Source organism: Eurytemora carolleeae, unplaced genomic scaffold, assembly GCF_000591075.1.
Source record: "Eurytemora carolleeae unplaced genomic scaffold, Eaff_2.0 scaffold121, whole genome shotgun sequence".
Lineage (NCBI taxonomy): Eukaryota > Metazoa > Arthropoda > Copepoda > Calanoida > Temoridae > Eurytemora > Eurytemora carolleeae.
The window spans coordinates 420,283-435,273 of NW_019396146.1; the positions used below are offsets into that span (position 1 = coordinate 420,283).

Sequence of the window (14,991 nt, forward strand, 5' to 3'; positions counted from 1 at the left end):
TTGTATAAAAGACTCTCCTGTTAAACATATTGCATAATAATTGCTCCTGGATAAATCTAGAAAAATCTGTTCCCCTGCTTTCTATTCTTCTAGTAGAATCCCAGCCCATATATATTAGATAATCAAGCTGACCTGCAGCAGTTCAACAAAACACAACAAAAAGAAAGTAAACAGTATATAGAGAGGGGAGGAGAAGAATGGAGGAAGTGAGAAATTATAGAAAATCTGAATCTGGAAATCTTGTTGCCAGCAAGGATCTATCCACAGGAGATATTGTTCTCTCCCTGCAACCCCTAGCAGCAGGTAAGGCCGATTCACAACGGTATCAAAAGTATTTGTAGGATTAAGAATAAATGAGCTAAATCTACTTTTTTTTAATTTGTTTAGATAGGTCATGATTTTTTAAACAGTTTATTTCAAAATGTGATTTCTGTATTTAAATGGATTAAGGGTTTTTGCAAAACAATACTGTAGGATCTTCTCAGTTAAACGACGATATCTTCCATATCTTTTAATCCAGCATATCCATCTTTAGATGGATGGTCACCTAAAGGAATTGAGTCTGCAAACTTTTTAATCCTGTATTGACATTTCAAACTACGATTATTAGATCTAACAGAATTCAAAGTTTGAAATATCTAAGGTCTAAACCATTGGTTTCCAAAGATAAATAAACTTATAAATAAAAATATATAAATATATAAATAAAAATATATAAATAAAAATAAACTTTGTTAAGTTTTGATCTGGCACTATAGTTTTAGTAGAATTAAATATTTTCATTTACTGATAGCGCCGATTGAAGAATTTATAACTCGTACTGGATAATGAGCTAGATAGAAAGATAGCTGTTACCGCCATACTATTTCTATTGGTTCTGAATAGACAACAAATACATGACTGAACCCTGATTGGATCAGGCGCTAATGGACCAGCATACAAGAGTGACATTCAAAAAAAGTATTTATATAACAATCCGAAATTTTGGTTTTAAAATTGAATGATTTATCTTGACTTATCCAATTTAGGTCTTAAAATCTTAGTAAATATTTGATATACTTGAAATACACCGTACACGGTATATAACTTACATTTTAGTAATTTTAAGTATGAAGTATTGTTACATTGTATTTGTTTTTTAATTTTCATCATGCTTTTCTTAATTTATTTTTGAATCGTCTTTTAAGGAATTGAGTCATTGTTATCTAGCTCAAATTTTCTAATCCTTACATCTTTGAAACCTGATGGCGTAGAACTTTGATATTGGAAATTGGGGATTGGAAAGGCAAAGACTTATTTCCAAAGATCTTTCGTTCACAAAAACAGAAATCCTGATGGCAGAGGCCTAAAGGATTTCTGCCGCGATGAATTACGAGACAGATAGAGAGCATGCGCGTAACTTCTTTGGGCTTCTGCCTCTGGGTTATTGTAAATGAAAAACGCCTAAATCTTGAAAAAACGACATCTATTGTTCTATCTGTGTTGTTATTAATCTATGCGGTTCTCTATACCACAGTTTTATGTGTTGCGATGTAGTATATGCAAGAATGAAAATATTTTTGGCAACACCAAATTTGATTTTTTTATTTTTAATATTTACATTGTTTAGGTCCAGGGCGGAGTAAACTTCCTGTCTGCCTGGGCTGTAATCTAAGACCTGAGAAAGGTTTGATTGCCTGCTCTATCTGCTCCTGGCCAATCTGCTCCGAACAATGTCAAACTTCTTTAAATCATTCTTCTGAGTGTAAAATATTACAGAAGGAAGCTTGTGATAAGGAAGGATTCTCAAAGGTTTCAGAAGATTATGACTTTATCCACGTTCTCCGTCTTGTGATGAAAATTCAATCAAATCCAGAAATCAGAAAATCAATCGAAGGATTAAAACTGGACATGTCCAAAATCCTGGAGAAAAATGTAAATAAATACGGAAAAGAAAGTGATAACAAAATTGTGAACAAGATTAAAACACTTGTCTTGGCCCCAGAAGATGTGATTAAACTGGCAATTTGTTTCATTGAGAGATATAACATTCCATTGGACTGCGGATCCAGAGCCGTCTACTTAGACACATCAAATATAGAGCACAGCTGTTCCCCAAACACATACTTTATTGGTCTACCAACTGGTTTCTGCCTTTACAGGGCTGCCAGGCACATCAAAGCTGGTGAGGCCATTACATCATGCCGAGTTCCTCTGGATAAGTGCACTTACTTTAGGCAGAAGCTGATGGAAGAAGAAGGTTTGATTTGTAACTGCAGTAGATGTGAAGACGGATCAGAATATGGAACTGGATACGGAAGCTTGGTTTGCTCTCATTGCAGTGGTTATATGTCTCCCTCAAACCACCATCAACCCACAAACCAGTGGACATGCTCTACATGTGGAGAAAAGAAGTCTGGAGCTGAATGCATTGCCACGCTAGAAAAACTTCAAAAGATTCTGGATGAAGCTGAGAAAGATCCTAAAGTTGGCACAGCTGATTTTTATGAAAATATTTTGAAGCGCGAAGGAGTTTGGAGCGAAGTGCCAAACAATTCCCAGTTGATTCTTGATGCAAAGAAGAAACTATCCTATATTTACCAATACCACAAGGATTATTATTTCCCCCAGGTGGATTGGTTGAGGAGGAAGAAAGACTATTGCAAAGATTTGCTGGACATGGGAGCAGTCCTATTCCCTGGACGGAGCTATGCCAGGACCTTGATCGATTATGAACACGTGTCAGCAACCTGCGCTCTTATTCCTGCTCTTAGAGAGGCAGGATTTCAGAGCAATGAGGTAAACCCTGTCTGCTATGAAGTAGTTGAGCTCTGTAAAGCTCCGATGGAAATGATGATCGAAGAAGATGATCGTTCAATGCACAATGCGTTCATGCAGATGAAGATGATCGCTACTGAAGCAAGAGAGGAACAAAAAACAAGAGTTTATCTAAACATGTTTGGAGATGATGATGAGGACTGGTAAAATATACAACTTCGGTACAATGCAGAGCTTATTTTCATCTAGTTTTACTTGACATAATCATACAAGCTTTCATCATTGACATTTATTTACTTTAGAAATAAATTAAAATATTTTTGTAGAATACATTTATTTATTAAATATCAAATAATTATGATTGTATAACTCATAATCATTGAACTATTTAAAGTAGTAACTTGAGTCTAAAAGTCATTTTCCTTTTCCAAAGTTTTCTGTTTATCCAAGAATTGAAATGATATATACTATTACATAGATATGCTTAATGAACTGTGAACACATAATTCACAACGATACCCTGAATAGCTTTGGCCATTCGAGAGCGAAATCGATGATATCTATTATTTGTTTTTACAAAAAATGATTTTTTTCATAAGCCGTTTCTCCTCAAAAAACTTGCACATTTTTTGCTTCAGAATCAGAAAAAGGCCTCTGCAGAGTAAAAGTATGAAGGTACAAAAAAAGGTTCAAGGTCTAATTTTTCTTTTCTCAGAAAAATTAGACCTTTTTAAATTTAATGGTAAGGGGTCTAGGGAGGTTTTGAGAAAGTTTTAAAAATTATTTTGGGATAATGTAAAAAAATGTTAATATATATTTTATTATGAATGTTAATGTGTGCGACATGTTTTTAGTTCTGTAGCTTAAAGAAAAAAAAAAATATTGACTATTTTACATTTCTCTGATACACACAAATCCCTACCAATTCTATGCCAAGAAGCATCAAGTGTATAATGTCAAATTATGAAAGTGCTAATGCAATAAAAAACTAAAGATTGTATTATTAAGTTAACTATAACTCTACAATTCTAAGCCAAGAAGCTTTAAGTGTATAATGTCAAATTATGAAAGTGCAAAAGCAATAAAAAACTAAAGATTGTATTATTAAGTTAACTATAACTCTACAATTCCTCCTGCACCCAGGCAAAATTTTTCCTCCACATCTTTTCATCTAAGGTTTGTCTCAAAAGCTCACAGTTTTTTCGCTCTCTGAAAACAATTAAAATCTTAGATTAACTTTTAATAAATATACTTTATTAAAAATTAGACAATTAACCCTATTAACCCATAGTTTTTTTAACAACTTAAAAACTGCTTACATTAGAACGCCCAAACTTCTTAGCTTTTTCAACTTCATAGTTATAAACATTTTGTAAATGCGTGGGGTAGGATGGAGGACGATAACACGGCCATTGCCAGTGTTTAAAAAAATCAAAAATACTCAATAACTTTTTCAAATTAAGCTTCTGCAATCTTGAAATTTATTTATTTGAAAAGCCCTTGAAAAATGGATGTAACATCTAGTGTCAGATGTTAACATTTGTCAAAATAAAAAATAATTATTTTTTTAACATTTTTCCGAGGTACCCTCCTTAGCCCCCTTTCTATAATAGTTAGAGGTCTTGTTTTTTAAATGAGCTTGCCTTGAAAAGTTGGACTAGGTCCATGTCACTTCACATATCTTAAGTCTTCGGGACAAAACCATTATATTAGACAAAAATAGCCCAATTGGGATAGGGTTAAGGAATTTACCATTTTCCTCTTTAAAATATATATTCTCACCTATTTAGACTTTTTTGAAGAAGCGCATTTCTAGAACTGAGTTCCCTATAAAAAAACGTGTTCACGTTTTGAATATTTTAAGGTATTTACGGTAATTAAGCTAATTAAGGTCAATTAGACTTAAATTACCCAGCTTTACATTTTATAAGATATTTGAACTTTTAAATGGTTTTTTAAACTAACCAAATTAGATTTAATTTAAAAGTATCTAATTCTGATTATTATAATCAGCGGGTTTATTTACCAACACACAATCAACAGACCAATCAGCTAGTTTATTTATACACCTTTGATCAGCTGATCTATTTACAAACCTGGATCGGCTAATCTATTGACAAACATATGATCAGCAGAGAAATGTACTAACCTTCTCTCAGCTAATCTATTTTTCAAAACTTATTATCAGAATATTCTATTTACTAATCTTTTATCAGCTAATCTATTTATTAACCTATTATCAGATAATCTATTTACTAACCTATTATCAGCTAATCTATTTACTAACCTATTATCAGCTAATCTATTTACTAAACTATTATCAGCTAATCTATTTTCTACCATTATTATCAGCTAATCTGTTTACTGACCTGTTATCAGCTAATCTATTTTCTACCATTATTATCAGCTAATCTGTTTACTGACCTATTATCAGCTAATCTATTTACTAACCTATTATCAGCTAATCTTTTTACTAATTTATTATCAGCAAATCTATTTTCGACCCTATATCAGCTGATCTAATAACTAATCTATTATCAAAATATCTATATACTAACCTAATATCAGCAGATTTGTTTGTCAGCTGTTCTTTAAGATTCTCCACTTCTCCTTTACAAACAGACAATTCCTTCTAAAATTGAAAAATCATAATTGAAGGAATTGAGTCTTTGCCACAAACTCAGCAGAGTTGCTAATACCTATATTTTTACCACCGAATGTCGAAGACCTTAGATATTTCAAACTATGAACGCAGTTAGTTTGTTAAGTTTAAAATACTAGCCTTATAGGGCGCTTCGCGCCCATCTTCTAAATTAATTGTGAACATGTTCTCTTTGTGTACATCGTAAAACAAAACAAAAATAATTCGCGGATTTTCAAAATTTTCAACAATTTAATGAAGATCTAATTTTGATGGAGACAAATATTTGAAATTTTGATCATTCATAAACCTTCCCTGTGGTCACGTGATGTCCCACAAAAATTTTGGGCCAGATCGGTTCAGCAGTTTTAACGTTTATTGGATACAAACAAACAAACAGACAAACAGACAGACAAGCCAATGTTATATATAGAATATAGATATTAGATTTCCACCATCAGGTTACAATTGATATAGGAATAAGAAAGTTTGAGTTTGTTCAAAGGTTTTTGACAACTTTTCTAAGACTAAAAACATTATAGGTTAAACCTGTACTCGGTTCAATAGTTCTTTAGTTTCCTTCTCTTCTTCTAATCTGTTCTGCAGACTCCTAATCTTAACAAACATACAGGTTATCAACATCATATAGGATTTCAGAGCTGGACTTTCATGCTAAATGTACTAAGTTTGATGAATATCTATCTAACTATTGAGTTTCTGTTAAGATAGATAAATATTTCCTTCGAAGGAATTAAGTCTTTGCCACAAACTTAATATTTTCTAATCCCCCAATCGTTGCAACCTCACGTTTAATATTTATAATATATTTTATCTAACAGAATTCTATAGTTCGAAGTATCTAAGTTGTTGCAAAGATATACAGATTCAAAAACAGCGACTGTGACAAAACTCAATTTCTATGGACATCATCCAACTTGATCATCATCGTTATTTATAAAATTATTATAGTCCAAATTCCAGTATGATAGGAGATCTTCATATTAATCATTACTAAATCTTCAATTTCTATTTTTGTGATATTAAGAACATGTTTTGAGATGTTGTTTTTTCACAGTTGTACTTTGAGTACAGAGCACTTTTTATCATTTCCTCTTTACAACCGGATATCGTCGATTTTCCATATGTCAACGAATTATTTTTGCCATATCAAAAATTCCAAGTTTGGAATATCATAAGCCTGTGTTCTGTGCATCAAACTGTAAAACATTTTTACTTTACCATTCAGCCTCAGTCATTAAGAGAGTATAGTAACTTTTTGATAAAACGTCAGGATTAAAAATTAATATTTTTTGAATCAAATTAAAAATCCGTCAGCTCCCAGTTATTCATACGCATCTCTGCATCTATTTAATTAGGAGTAAATAAACATTCATTCCATTGTGGGCGAACAAAAGAGCAAGAATTATGATAAATCATTCATAAAAATATTTTCATCAAAAGCAATGATTTAAAAAAATAAAAATCTACGGTAAAGTAAGGAATTTTCTCAATTTTTCTTAGCCCTATATCTTTGCAACCTAGTTGATATTATAAAGCTTAGATTATTTGATCTTACAGATTTTATAGTTTGAAATTTCTAATGTCCAAGACACTGGGTTTCAAAGATATAGGTAACAATACAGTTTGTAGCTAAGACTAAATTTCTTTGTTTCTTTCTGAATTAGTTTTTTTATTTTTTTAGTATTTTTTAACACTTACTTTCTTAACACATATTCTCATAACACATATTTTCTTAACACATATTTTCTTAACACATTCTAACATACTTGCATAGGAACACAAACATTTATGTACACATATTTACAACAATAAATTATCGTTAGCGATCCTCCATTGTAAACACCAAACAATATAAACGTTAAAGAAAGTATATATCATGAAAAGTAGTTGATGAAAAAGAAACGATTTTTTTTGAACAATTTATGTTGATTAAGGAAAAAACGACCAAGCTCAAGACCGTTAACGAACGTTCAACAAACGATTAAAAAATATCAAGAACGTGCAATGCCCTGTAAACTTTGATTTAAAGGTAACAAGCTCTTACACCAATATTGATAAGAATTTTGCCAACTATTGATTAAAAACTAAAGCAAAAAACATGTGCTTGAAAGCTCTAAAGCTTAATGTTTAGGGCTACACTAAAGTAAAAGTGGAGCGTTCAAAGCCAAAGGCGTTTCGACACTTCAAAGTTGACCCGTCTTGTAAATTGATACAACTTTGAAACTTTTCATAGTAGGCTGAATCTATGTGTGTCCAAAAGCCTAGAAAAAAAACCTTATTAAGTGTCCATGTTGTTTTATGTAGAGAGTAATCCCGTATCTAATCCCGTATCTAATTTCTAAGAGAAAATAAACTCTCATCCCATTGTGGGCGAAGATAAAATTGGATTGTATTAAACCATTCATCGTAAAATTTTCCATTGAAAGCATCAAAGAAATTTTTAAATATTAAATCTCCCATTTATGGTTTGTTTATCTAATATTTTCAAATAAAACGTGAGGATCGAAAATAAGTATTGTTTAGTAAACAATCTTGAAGCTTCATGATATTTAAAAATTAAAAAAAATATTGCATAGCATTCATGCTTAATATTCTTGAATGTTAACTTAAATGTAAGTTGTAACTAAACATTGAAATATGTAATTAGAAAAACGTTATGAGAATTCGTATTTTAAGGAATAAAAGGCTTTGGAGTTTTATTGACTTTTTTCAAAATATAAAAATATACTAGTTTGTATAGATTTCAGAATTATTTTAAGTATCTTTAATTTTAGTGAGTTTTAGGTTATACTATTTTGGCCATTGGAATTAGAATTATAAGCAAGATTTTAAAACTGGATTATTTTTAAATAGTTTATTCTATTTTTGCTCTTTTTGTTTTCAACCTGTTGATTCTTTAGATCCAATACACAATATAAACTTGAAATCTCATCTCTCAACTCTGTATGTCTCATCCTGAAATCAAGCTGAAATCAAAACTTTTGGATCTCTGGGTCAAGTATTGATTTAAGTCTTATGCACACCTACGGATTAACTTAATTCTTTTTCGATAGCTCATGATGGTCATACCCTGAGGCCGAATTTAAAGAATTTAAGCAGCGGCTCAAATATGGTTGGTTCCACTTAATCATTCAATTTTTCAAGATTTATGCCGGCGCTCAATTGAAACCGGTTTTTGGCAGATTTAGGCGGTGGCTCAAATTCATTAAATTCGGACACTGGAGGAATATATCTTTAATTCAAGGATCTAGCATTTATTGATCTCGAATTCCAAAGTACCCACATTTGATATCGAGTTTAAGAGTTTATTATTTACGATACAATAATTATAATCGGTTCATGTATGTTCGTTCAATCGTGATAAAAGCATTTTTTTGCCACAAACTCTTATTTTCTATTCCTTGTATCTTTGCATCCCAATGTTGTAGACCTTAGAGGTTTCAAACAATAAATTGTGATAGATCAACTATTCTAAGTTTGAAATATCACAGGTTTTCACCGGCCATTAGGTTGCTAAGGAATGGATTAGAAATTTTAAATTTGAGGCAAAGACTCAAATTCTTTCTAAATATTTGTTTATTTTTAACATACCTCATCGTTGTCTGTAATATTTAACAAATATTCAAAAATAATTTTAGCATTATTAAATTTTAGATTTCGGTCTTCAAAATATCACTGTGCTAATTACCTAATTTTACAAAGGGTTATTATAAATGTCCTACCCCCCCCCATTTTTGTATTTCATATTTAAGTATAGGCACTGAAATATACTACATATTTGAATACTTCATCAAGAAAACAAAGTTAAACAAAAAACTTTTTTTAATTTTTCAAAGCCATTTTCTGAAGGATGTTTTGGAAACGTCTAGTATTCAGTATTCATTCCTCAATCTTATGGATGTAAAGCTACTGAAGGAGTTACGAGATAAAGCAGTAATTTCATGTAAATCTGACTATATTTCTTCTAAATATATACTTTGCTTGTCTGTCTGTTTGTTTTTAACCAATAAACGTCAAAACGGCTGAACGATCAGGCCCGAATTAGCTTCCAACAAAATTCAGTTTTCATTAAATTTTTAAAATCCATGTAATTTTATTATAAAATTCGCGAACTTTGTTTGTTATTGATGTTTAATGTTTTACATGTATAGAAAGAGAAAATGTTCACAATTTAACTAAAGATAGGCGCAAAGCGCTCAAAAAGCAATTAGTATTGTGTAAATTGGAGTGTAAGATACCTCTAACTAACTCACGTCAATATAATGTAAATTGGAGTGTAAGATTACTCTGACTAACACACGTCAATCTAATGTAAATTGGAGTGTAAGATTACTCTAACTAACACACGTCAATCTAATGTAAATTGGAGTGTAAGATTACTCTAACTAACACACGTCAATCTAATGTAAATTGGAGTGTAAGATTACTTTGACTAACACACGTCAATCTAATGTAAATTTCATGTAAAATTACTTTGACTAACACAAGTCAATCTAATGTAAATTTCATGTAAAATTCAAATTTCAATCAAAAATATTGAAGAAGAAAAATGTTTTGAATTTTTAATATTTAAATATCTTTTCTGTCTGGATTCTTTCTATCGTTCACAGTAAACAATCTTTTTGCTAAGATATTGGTATTCTAAAGCTTATTCTTTGCTACCTAAATCTTCAATTTCATGAATGGATGAACGTAGAAATTTCCTATGAGTTTATAGACCACACTTTTAATTGGAAAATTTAGCTTTTTGTTAATTCATTATTCTTTAATGATATTTTCTGGTTTTCTATGATGATAAAATACATCACATTCTTCTCTGACGTCTGTCATTCACATTTTGAATACATAAGATTAAGACAGCTACGTGTGTATAAATTATTTTAGTGTTAACACTACCACAGAGTAGAGGTATTTTAAAGAGCGCACATGTGGGAATTAAGCCTTGTAGTTAGAGCTGGGGATGTGTCCAACTTTCTTCAATTCGCTCATTCATCAGTTGTAAACGACTCATATCTGTCTCTCGTTCAAAAGTGAATTCGCTCGTTTTCAGAATTTTCGTTTATTTTCCGCATATTTCGTTCGTTTTTCTTTTTCAAAGTTTGTTAAAGAATTTCTATATAAAGTCATTTAAAAAATTCGTTCAAAAATCGTTCGTTCAGTAAAAACTACCGTGGCTTTTCAAATTTGTTTAAAAAATTATTTGTTCATAAAATGTTAACGATCGTCAACAATTTTGAATCGTTCGTTTTTTGCTCATTTTAAAAAAACGATACACGAACCAAATTTTATTAATATTAAAATTACCGTTTTGTTGAACCCTGTTTTGCTTGCTGAACATTTAAATAAAAATATACTTTTAAAAATACTACTGATACGTAAACTACCAAATACCAAAAATGCGTCATGAGATGTGTACAATAGTCTAATCACACTGAACTAAACAAAAGGGAAAGGTAAACTTGCTGAGATATTAATGTTACGACTTTTTGACCTCGTAGCTCGTTTAATTTTGATTTTACGCGCAATTATAAAACAAAATTAAACCGGAATTACAATACTTGTATTTTTGAGAAAAAAAAATATATATATATAAAATTTCAACCTTCCGTGTAATTTACTTTATTTTGACGTGTGATGGAGATGCAAAAAATACAATCTTTGTAATCTATTATTCTTTGTTTTTATTTTTACCTGAAACTAATTTCTTCAAACGCCTTCTCTTTTTTCTTAATAAACATTAATATAGATAACAATTCTAGAAAAGCTTGGTTAAAAATAAATCATGTAATCTTCGTAATGCTAAACCTTCTACACATAATAATGCGGTTAATGTACATTCGTTTATCTCACAGTAGGGCTCACAAACATGTGAACTTAGAAGACGACTTTCAGATTTAAGTAATTATCTTAAAAAGTTTGTTTATAAATCAATATCAAATCCATGTGAAATTGCATAAATGTCGTCTTTCTGTTCTTCAGCTGTATGGGCCTCAATATATATGTACGTGTTCTTAGATTAAAAAGTTTTTAAATTTTGTAAAATCATGACAAGTAAATAAAGAAATTGTATCTTTTAACTCCAGTAAAATAATGGTTTAAAAAAATGTCTGTTAAATATAAGATTTTTCTTGGATTATTTACCTTCGAATTATCTCTATTTTCTTTTTCCAGACTGACTTTACATTTCCGTGCAAAACTATCGTTGGAGTCATGATAATCAAATTTAAGTGATGTATTTTTGGACTTCTGACTGCACTGATCAAATAGATTTGTTATGTTCACATCTACTTCATTTTCATTTCGGCAGCTTTGTTCCGTCTTGAGAGCTATTTCATTATGCACAATCACTTTGTTTGTATCTCCTTCTGTATTACATTCTTTGATCTTATTCAGATGTCCACTCCGTTTATTAAACATCGCCAGAAAAGATATCACAGAAAACATTTTTTCTGAAATATATTATAAATAAGATTTGTAAAAAAAATATTATGAAGGGGTCAAATGAAAAATTTCTTTACATCTATAGGATTTTGAACAAAACAGTAGCATGGCACTTTATTCGATATCCTATTTATAATATTGATATGTATAAAGTATATACTTTTTTCTCTCTATTTTTATGTGTTAATTTTTTAGTAAACGGAAGAATAATTGTTTTCTGGTCCTTACCGTACCCAGTAAAATAGAAGAAATTTATAATGATTAAACTAATAAATTAATGATAGAAGTAATCAAATAGGTTGACAATCTAAGTTTTTGTGTCCGACAAAATTGTTAATAATAGTGATAATTTTAGAATAAAGAGCTTATCTTACAGTGAAAAAAGGTGCAATTTTATGTGTTATTTATTTTTTTGTTTTCACTTTTTTATTTAGTCTTTAAAAATATGTCAACTAATGTGAGACAATTTCGTTATCTTTGTTATATTTGACACTTGTGACGTCGTGTATAATGGATCCATTTCTCTGTTGCCACCTATTGTACTTGATAATCTATTTGGAAGTAATAACTTAATGATAAAAGTTATAATTCATTAAATGAAGTAATAACTTAATGATAAAATTCATAATTCATTGAAGAAGTAATAACTTAATGAAAGAAGTAATAACTTAATGATAACAGTAATAACTTAATGATAGAAGTAATAACTTAATGATAGAAGTAATAACTTAATGATAGAAGTAATAAATTAATGATAATAATAAGACAATCTAGACCCCTCTCTTCCATTATTTTCTATTTAAACTCCTTGCACACCTTGTTCACCTTGTTCATAAATGTATAAATGCACCTGAACTAAAATCTGTTAAATGCATTTATACTTTTTCAATCTACTCATGCACAGTGCACAGTGCACACAGTACACACCTTGTAAAACGCAGAATAAGAACTGTGAGTAAATGAGTACTGTTGGCTCCCCCAGGTGTATAATATATATTGTATATATTGTATTGTAAGGGTGTTTAGAACAGTGTGTGGGCGGAGAGACAGTCTTGGAGTATGTTTAATTGTTCAGCACATATAGAGACAAAGAGATTTAGAATTTCGTGTTGATGATGATTCAAACCTTATAGTGTAAAAAAATAAAATAGGTGTTAGTTCAACTTTGAAAATATATTTTCATGGATCTAACAATATAATAATAATAAAAATAAAAATCCATATAAAGAATGTTAAAAAAAACTCAAGAAAATAAACAAGTTTTTTTATACATGGGTTGTCAGATAGAAAGAAGGAAACGAATTCAGACCATATGATATGAAAACAAGATATTTTGCAAATATTCACACGTCTTAAAGAATGTTTCAAGACAAATATCAATCCGTGAGATTTGTTTTTGTCCTGAAGATGTGACAAAAAAGTAGACCTTTTTGCACGCCCCCTGACCCTTTATGTAAATTCAAACTAAAGTCTGACCGCGTCAATCTTGATGCACCGGCTAGTCCTATTCAGTGTCTGCTTTCTTTACCCAATGTCCGGGCAATACAGTACAAACTGGGACTGGAAAGGTTGACCCGGCTCGGAAATTCAAACGTACTACGGCTGCCCGTGTGTGTATTTGCAGTTGATACTGTTTATATGGTTCCTTCTATAATTTCTCTGAACAGATTTCAAGGAATATTATAGGACTGTTAGAATATTGACGTATTCTTCAAGTGACCCTTCATTTATTCAGTAGTATATCAGATTCACAACGGTACCCTTGAATTATCTGTCTAATCAAATATGCATGATATATCCATCATCTCCTCTTTAAAATTGATTGTACCCCAATTTTTAAAAAAAATGCCCCCAATTTTTTTTTAAATTATCATATAAAAAAATTTGCCCCCAATTAAAGAATTTGCCCCCATTTCTTTCAAATTTGTCAATCCAAAATGGGATTGAAAAGGGAATTATATTGACCCCTGTATAGTTCATATAAAGGCAGATTCAAAGGGTGTCATTGTAGATCGGGCAAATAGTATTGGAGTATGAAACATTATTTCTATTATTTTATTAATTCTATTTTTGCTTTGGCACCGTTCTATCTATATATGAGTTTCCCACTGCAGCATGCATGACTTTCTAATCCTTATATCTTTGCAATCCATTAGGAATATGAATTCTTCTGTTTCCAATAATCTAAGTTTTAAAATATCAAAGGTTTACTTCAATTTGCATATATAGGGATTTGAAAATTTGAGTTTGTGGTAAAGACTCAATTCCTCTAGAAAAAAATACGTAACAAAACGTTTGAAAACCTTTTATTTACATTTGGCAATAACCTAATCTTTCATTAAAAGAGTTAGTTGAGTTATTATGTTAATTAAGCTATTCTGTGTATATTTTCAAATGGAAGAACAATCTATTAAAAATCTAACTCTGCTTGTGAATCTGCATAATATATATACTATTAGAGACTGGTGATATTTTGGAGTTGTCGTATTGAAGTTTTAAATATCTATATCTCTAGATATGAATCTGTAATTATATATACTCCAAGAGAACAGGGATATTTTAGTGTTGTCTGTATTAACTAATTAAATCTTCCAGCTTTACTAGATTAACAATAAACTAGTTTTATCCGAAAAATTTGAGTTTGATATTTGTTGATCTTGTTGTAAACTCCGAGCTTTATTTATCTACAGCAGAATTTCAAACGCAATAATTAACTCTCTTAGTTCATATTTATTAATTCAATAAATGTAATAATTGTATATTTATATTTAGGAGATTAATATTCAGCATTCAGATCCACCAAGGTCTCAAACGACATCAAGAGCTCCGCCCTTCTCAGCATCAATAAGGACATGTGGGTCAACAGTTCCACCTCCATTCTCAGATAGTGTTCTTCCCTAGATATCCTCCTACGCCCCTGGGATGCATCTACAATTAATTGATGTAGGCTCTGCCAGGCAACATCTATCTGACCCTCGATCCTTCTCCAGTTACTGATAACTACCGTGACCCGGCCTCTGTCTGGCTGGAGGCCCAGTCTCATCCACGAGAGGTCATCCTCATCTACATCCTCCGGCCTAGCCTCCGGGTCTGGGGGATCTACATTAAGATCCCCCGTCTGGGGGTCAACT

The 14,991-nt window shown here is 30.9% G+C and overlaps 2 protein-coding genes across 2 annotated transcripts; one reads left to right on the top strand and one right to left on the bottom strand.

The window, feature by feature from the left end:
• The first annotated feature begins 128 nt into the window (after positions 1-128).
• Positions 129-3,085, top strand: LOC111696326 (protein msta). Its single transcript, XM_023465901.1, has 2 exons — positions 129-303; positions 1,610-3,085. The coding sequence occupies exons 1-2, from the start codon at positions 198-200 to the stop codon at positions 2,962-2,964; spliced, it is 1,461 nt and encodes a 486-aa protein (XP_023321669.1). The 5' UTR covers positions 129-197; the 3' UTR covers positions 2,965-3,085.
• Positions 3,086-3,839: 754 nt separating this feature from the next.
• Positions 3,840-11,864, bottom strand: LOC111696327 (uncharacterized). The gene is made up of 7 exons (XM_023465902.1): positions 11,561-11,864; positions 11,111-11,145; positions 8,305-8,374; positions 5,948-6,013; positions 5,316-5,389; positions 4,540-4,584; positions 3,840-3,966 (listed from the first exon to the last, which is right to left on the bottom strand). The coding sequence occupies exons 1-7, from the start codon at positions 11,861-11,863 to the stop codon at positions 3,879-3,881; spliced, it is 681 nt and encodes a 226-aa protein (XP_023321670.1). The 5' UTR covers position 11,864; the 3' UTR covers positions 3,840-3,878.
• Positions 11,865-14,991: the final 3,127 nt, after the last annotated feature.

What these genes read in the sequence shown, in the direction of transcription:
- LOC111696326 (XM_023465901.1), top strand. Translation starts at nt 198, where the DNA reads ATGGAGGAAGTGAGAAATTATAGAAAATCTGAATCTGGAAATCTTGTT. An exon ending in CCTGCAACCCCTAGCAGCAG is followed by an intron (nt 304 to 1,609) that starts GTAAGGCCGATT and finishes TACATTGTTTAG; the next exon opens with GTCCAGGGCGGAGTAAACTT.
- LOC111696327 (XM_023465902.1), bottom strand. Translation starts at nt 11,863, where the DNA reads ATGTTTTCTGTGATATCTTTTCTGGCGATGTTTAATAAACGGAGTGGA. An exon ending in AAAATAGAGATAATTCGAAG is followed by an intron (nt 11,146 to 11,560) that starts GTAAATAATCCA and finishes ATGTTTATTAAG; the next exon opens with AAAAAAGAGAAGGCGTTTGA. An exon ending in AACTATTGAACCGAGTACAG is followed by an intron (nt 5,390 to 5,947) that starts GTTTAACCTATA and finishes TTTCAATTTTAG; the next exon opens with AAGGAATTGTCTGTTTGTAA.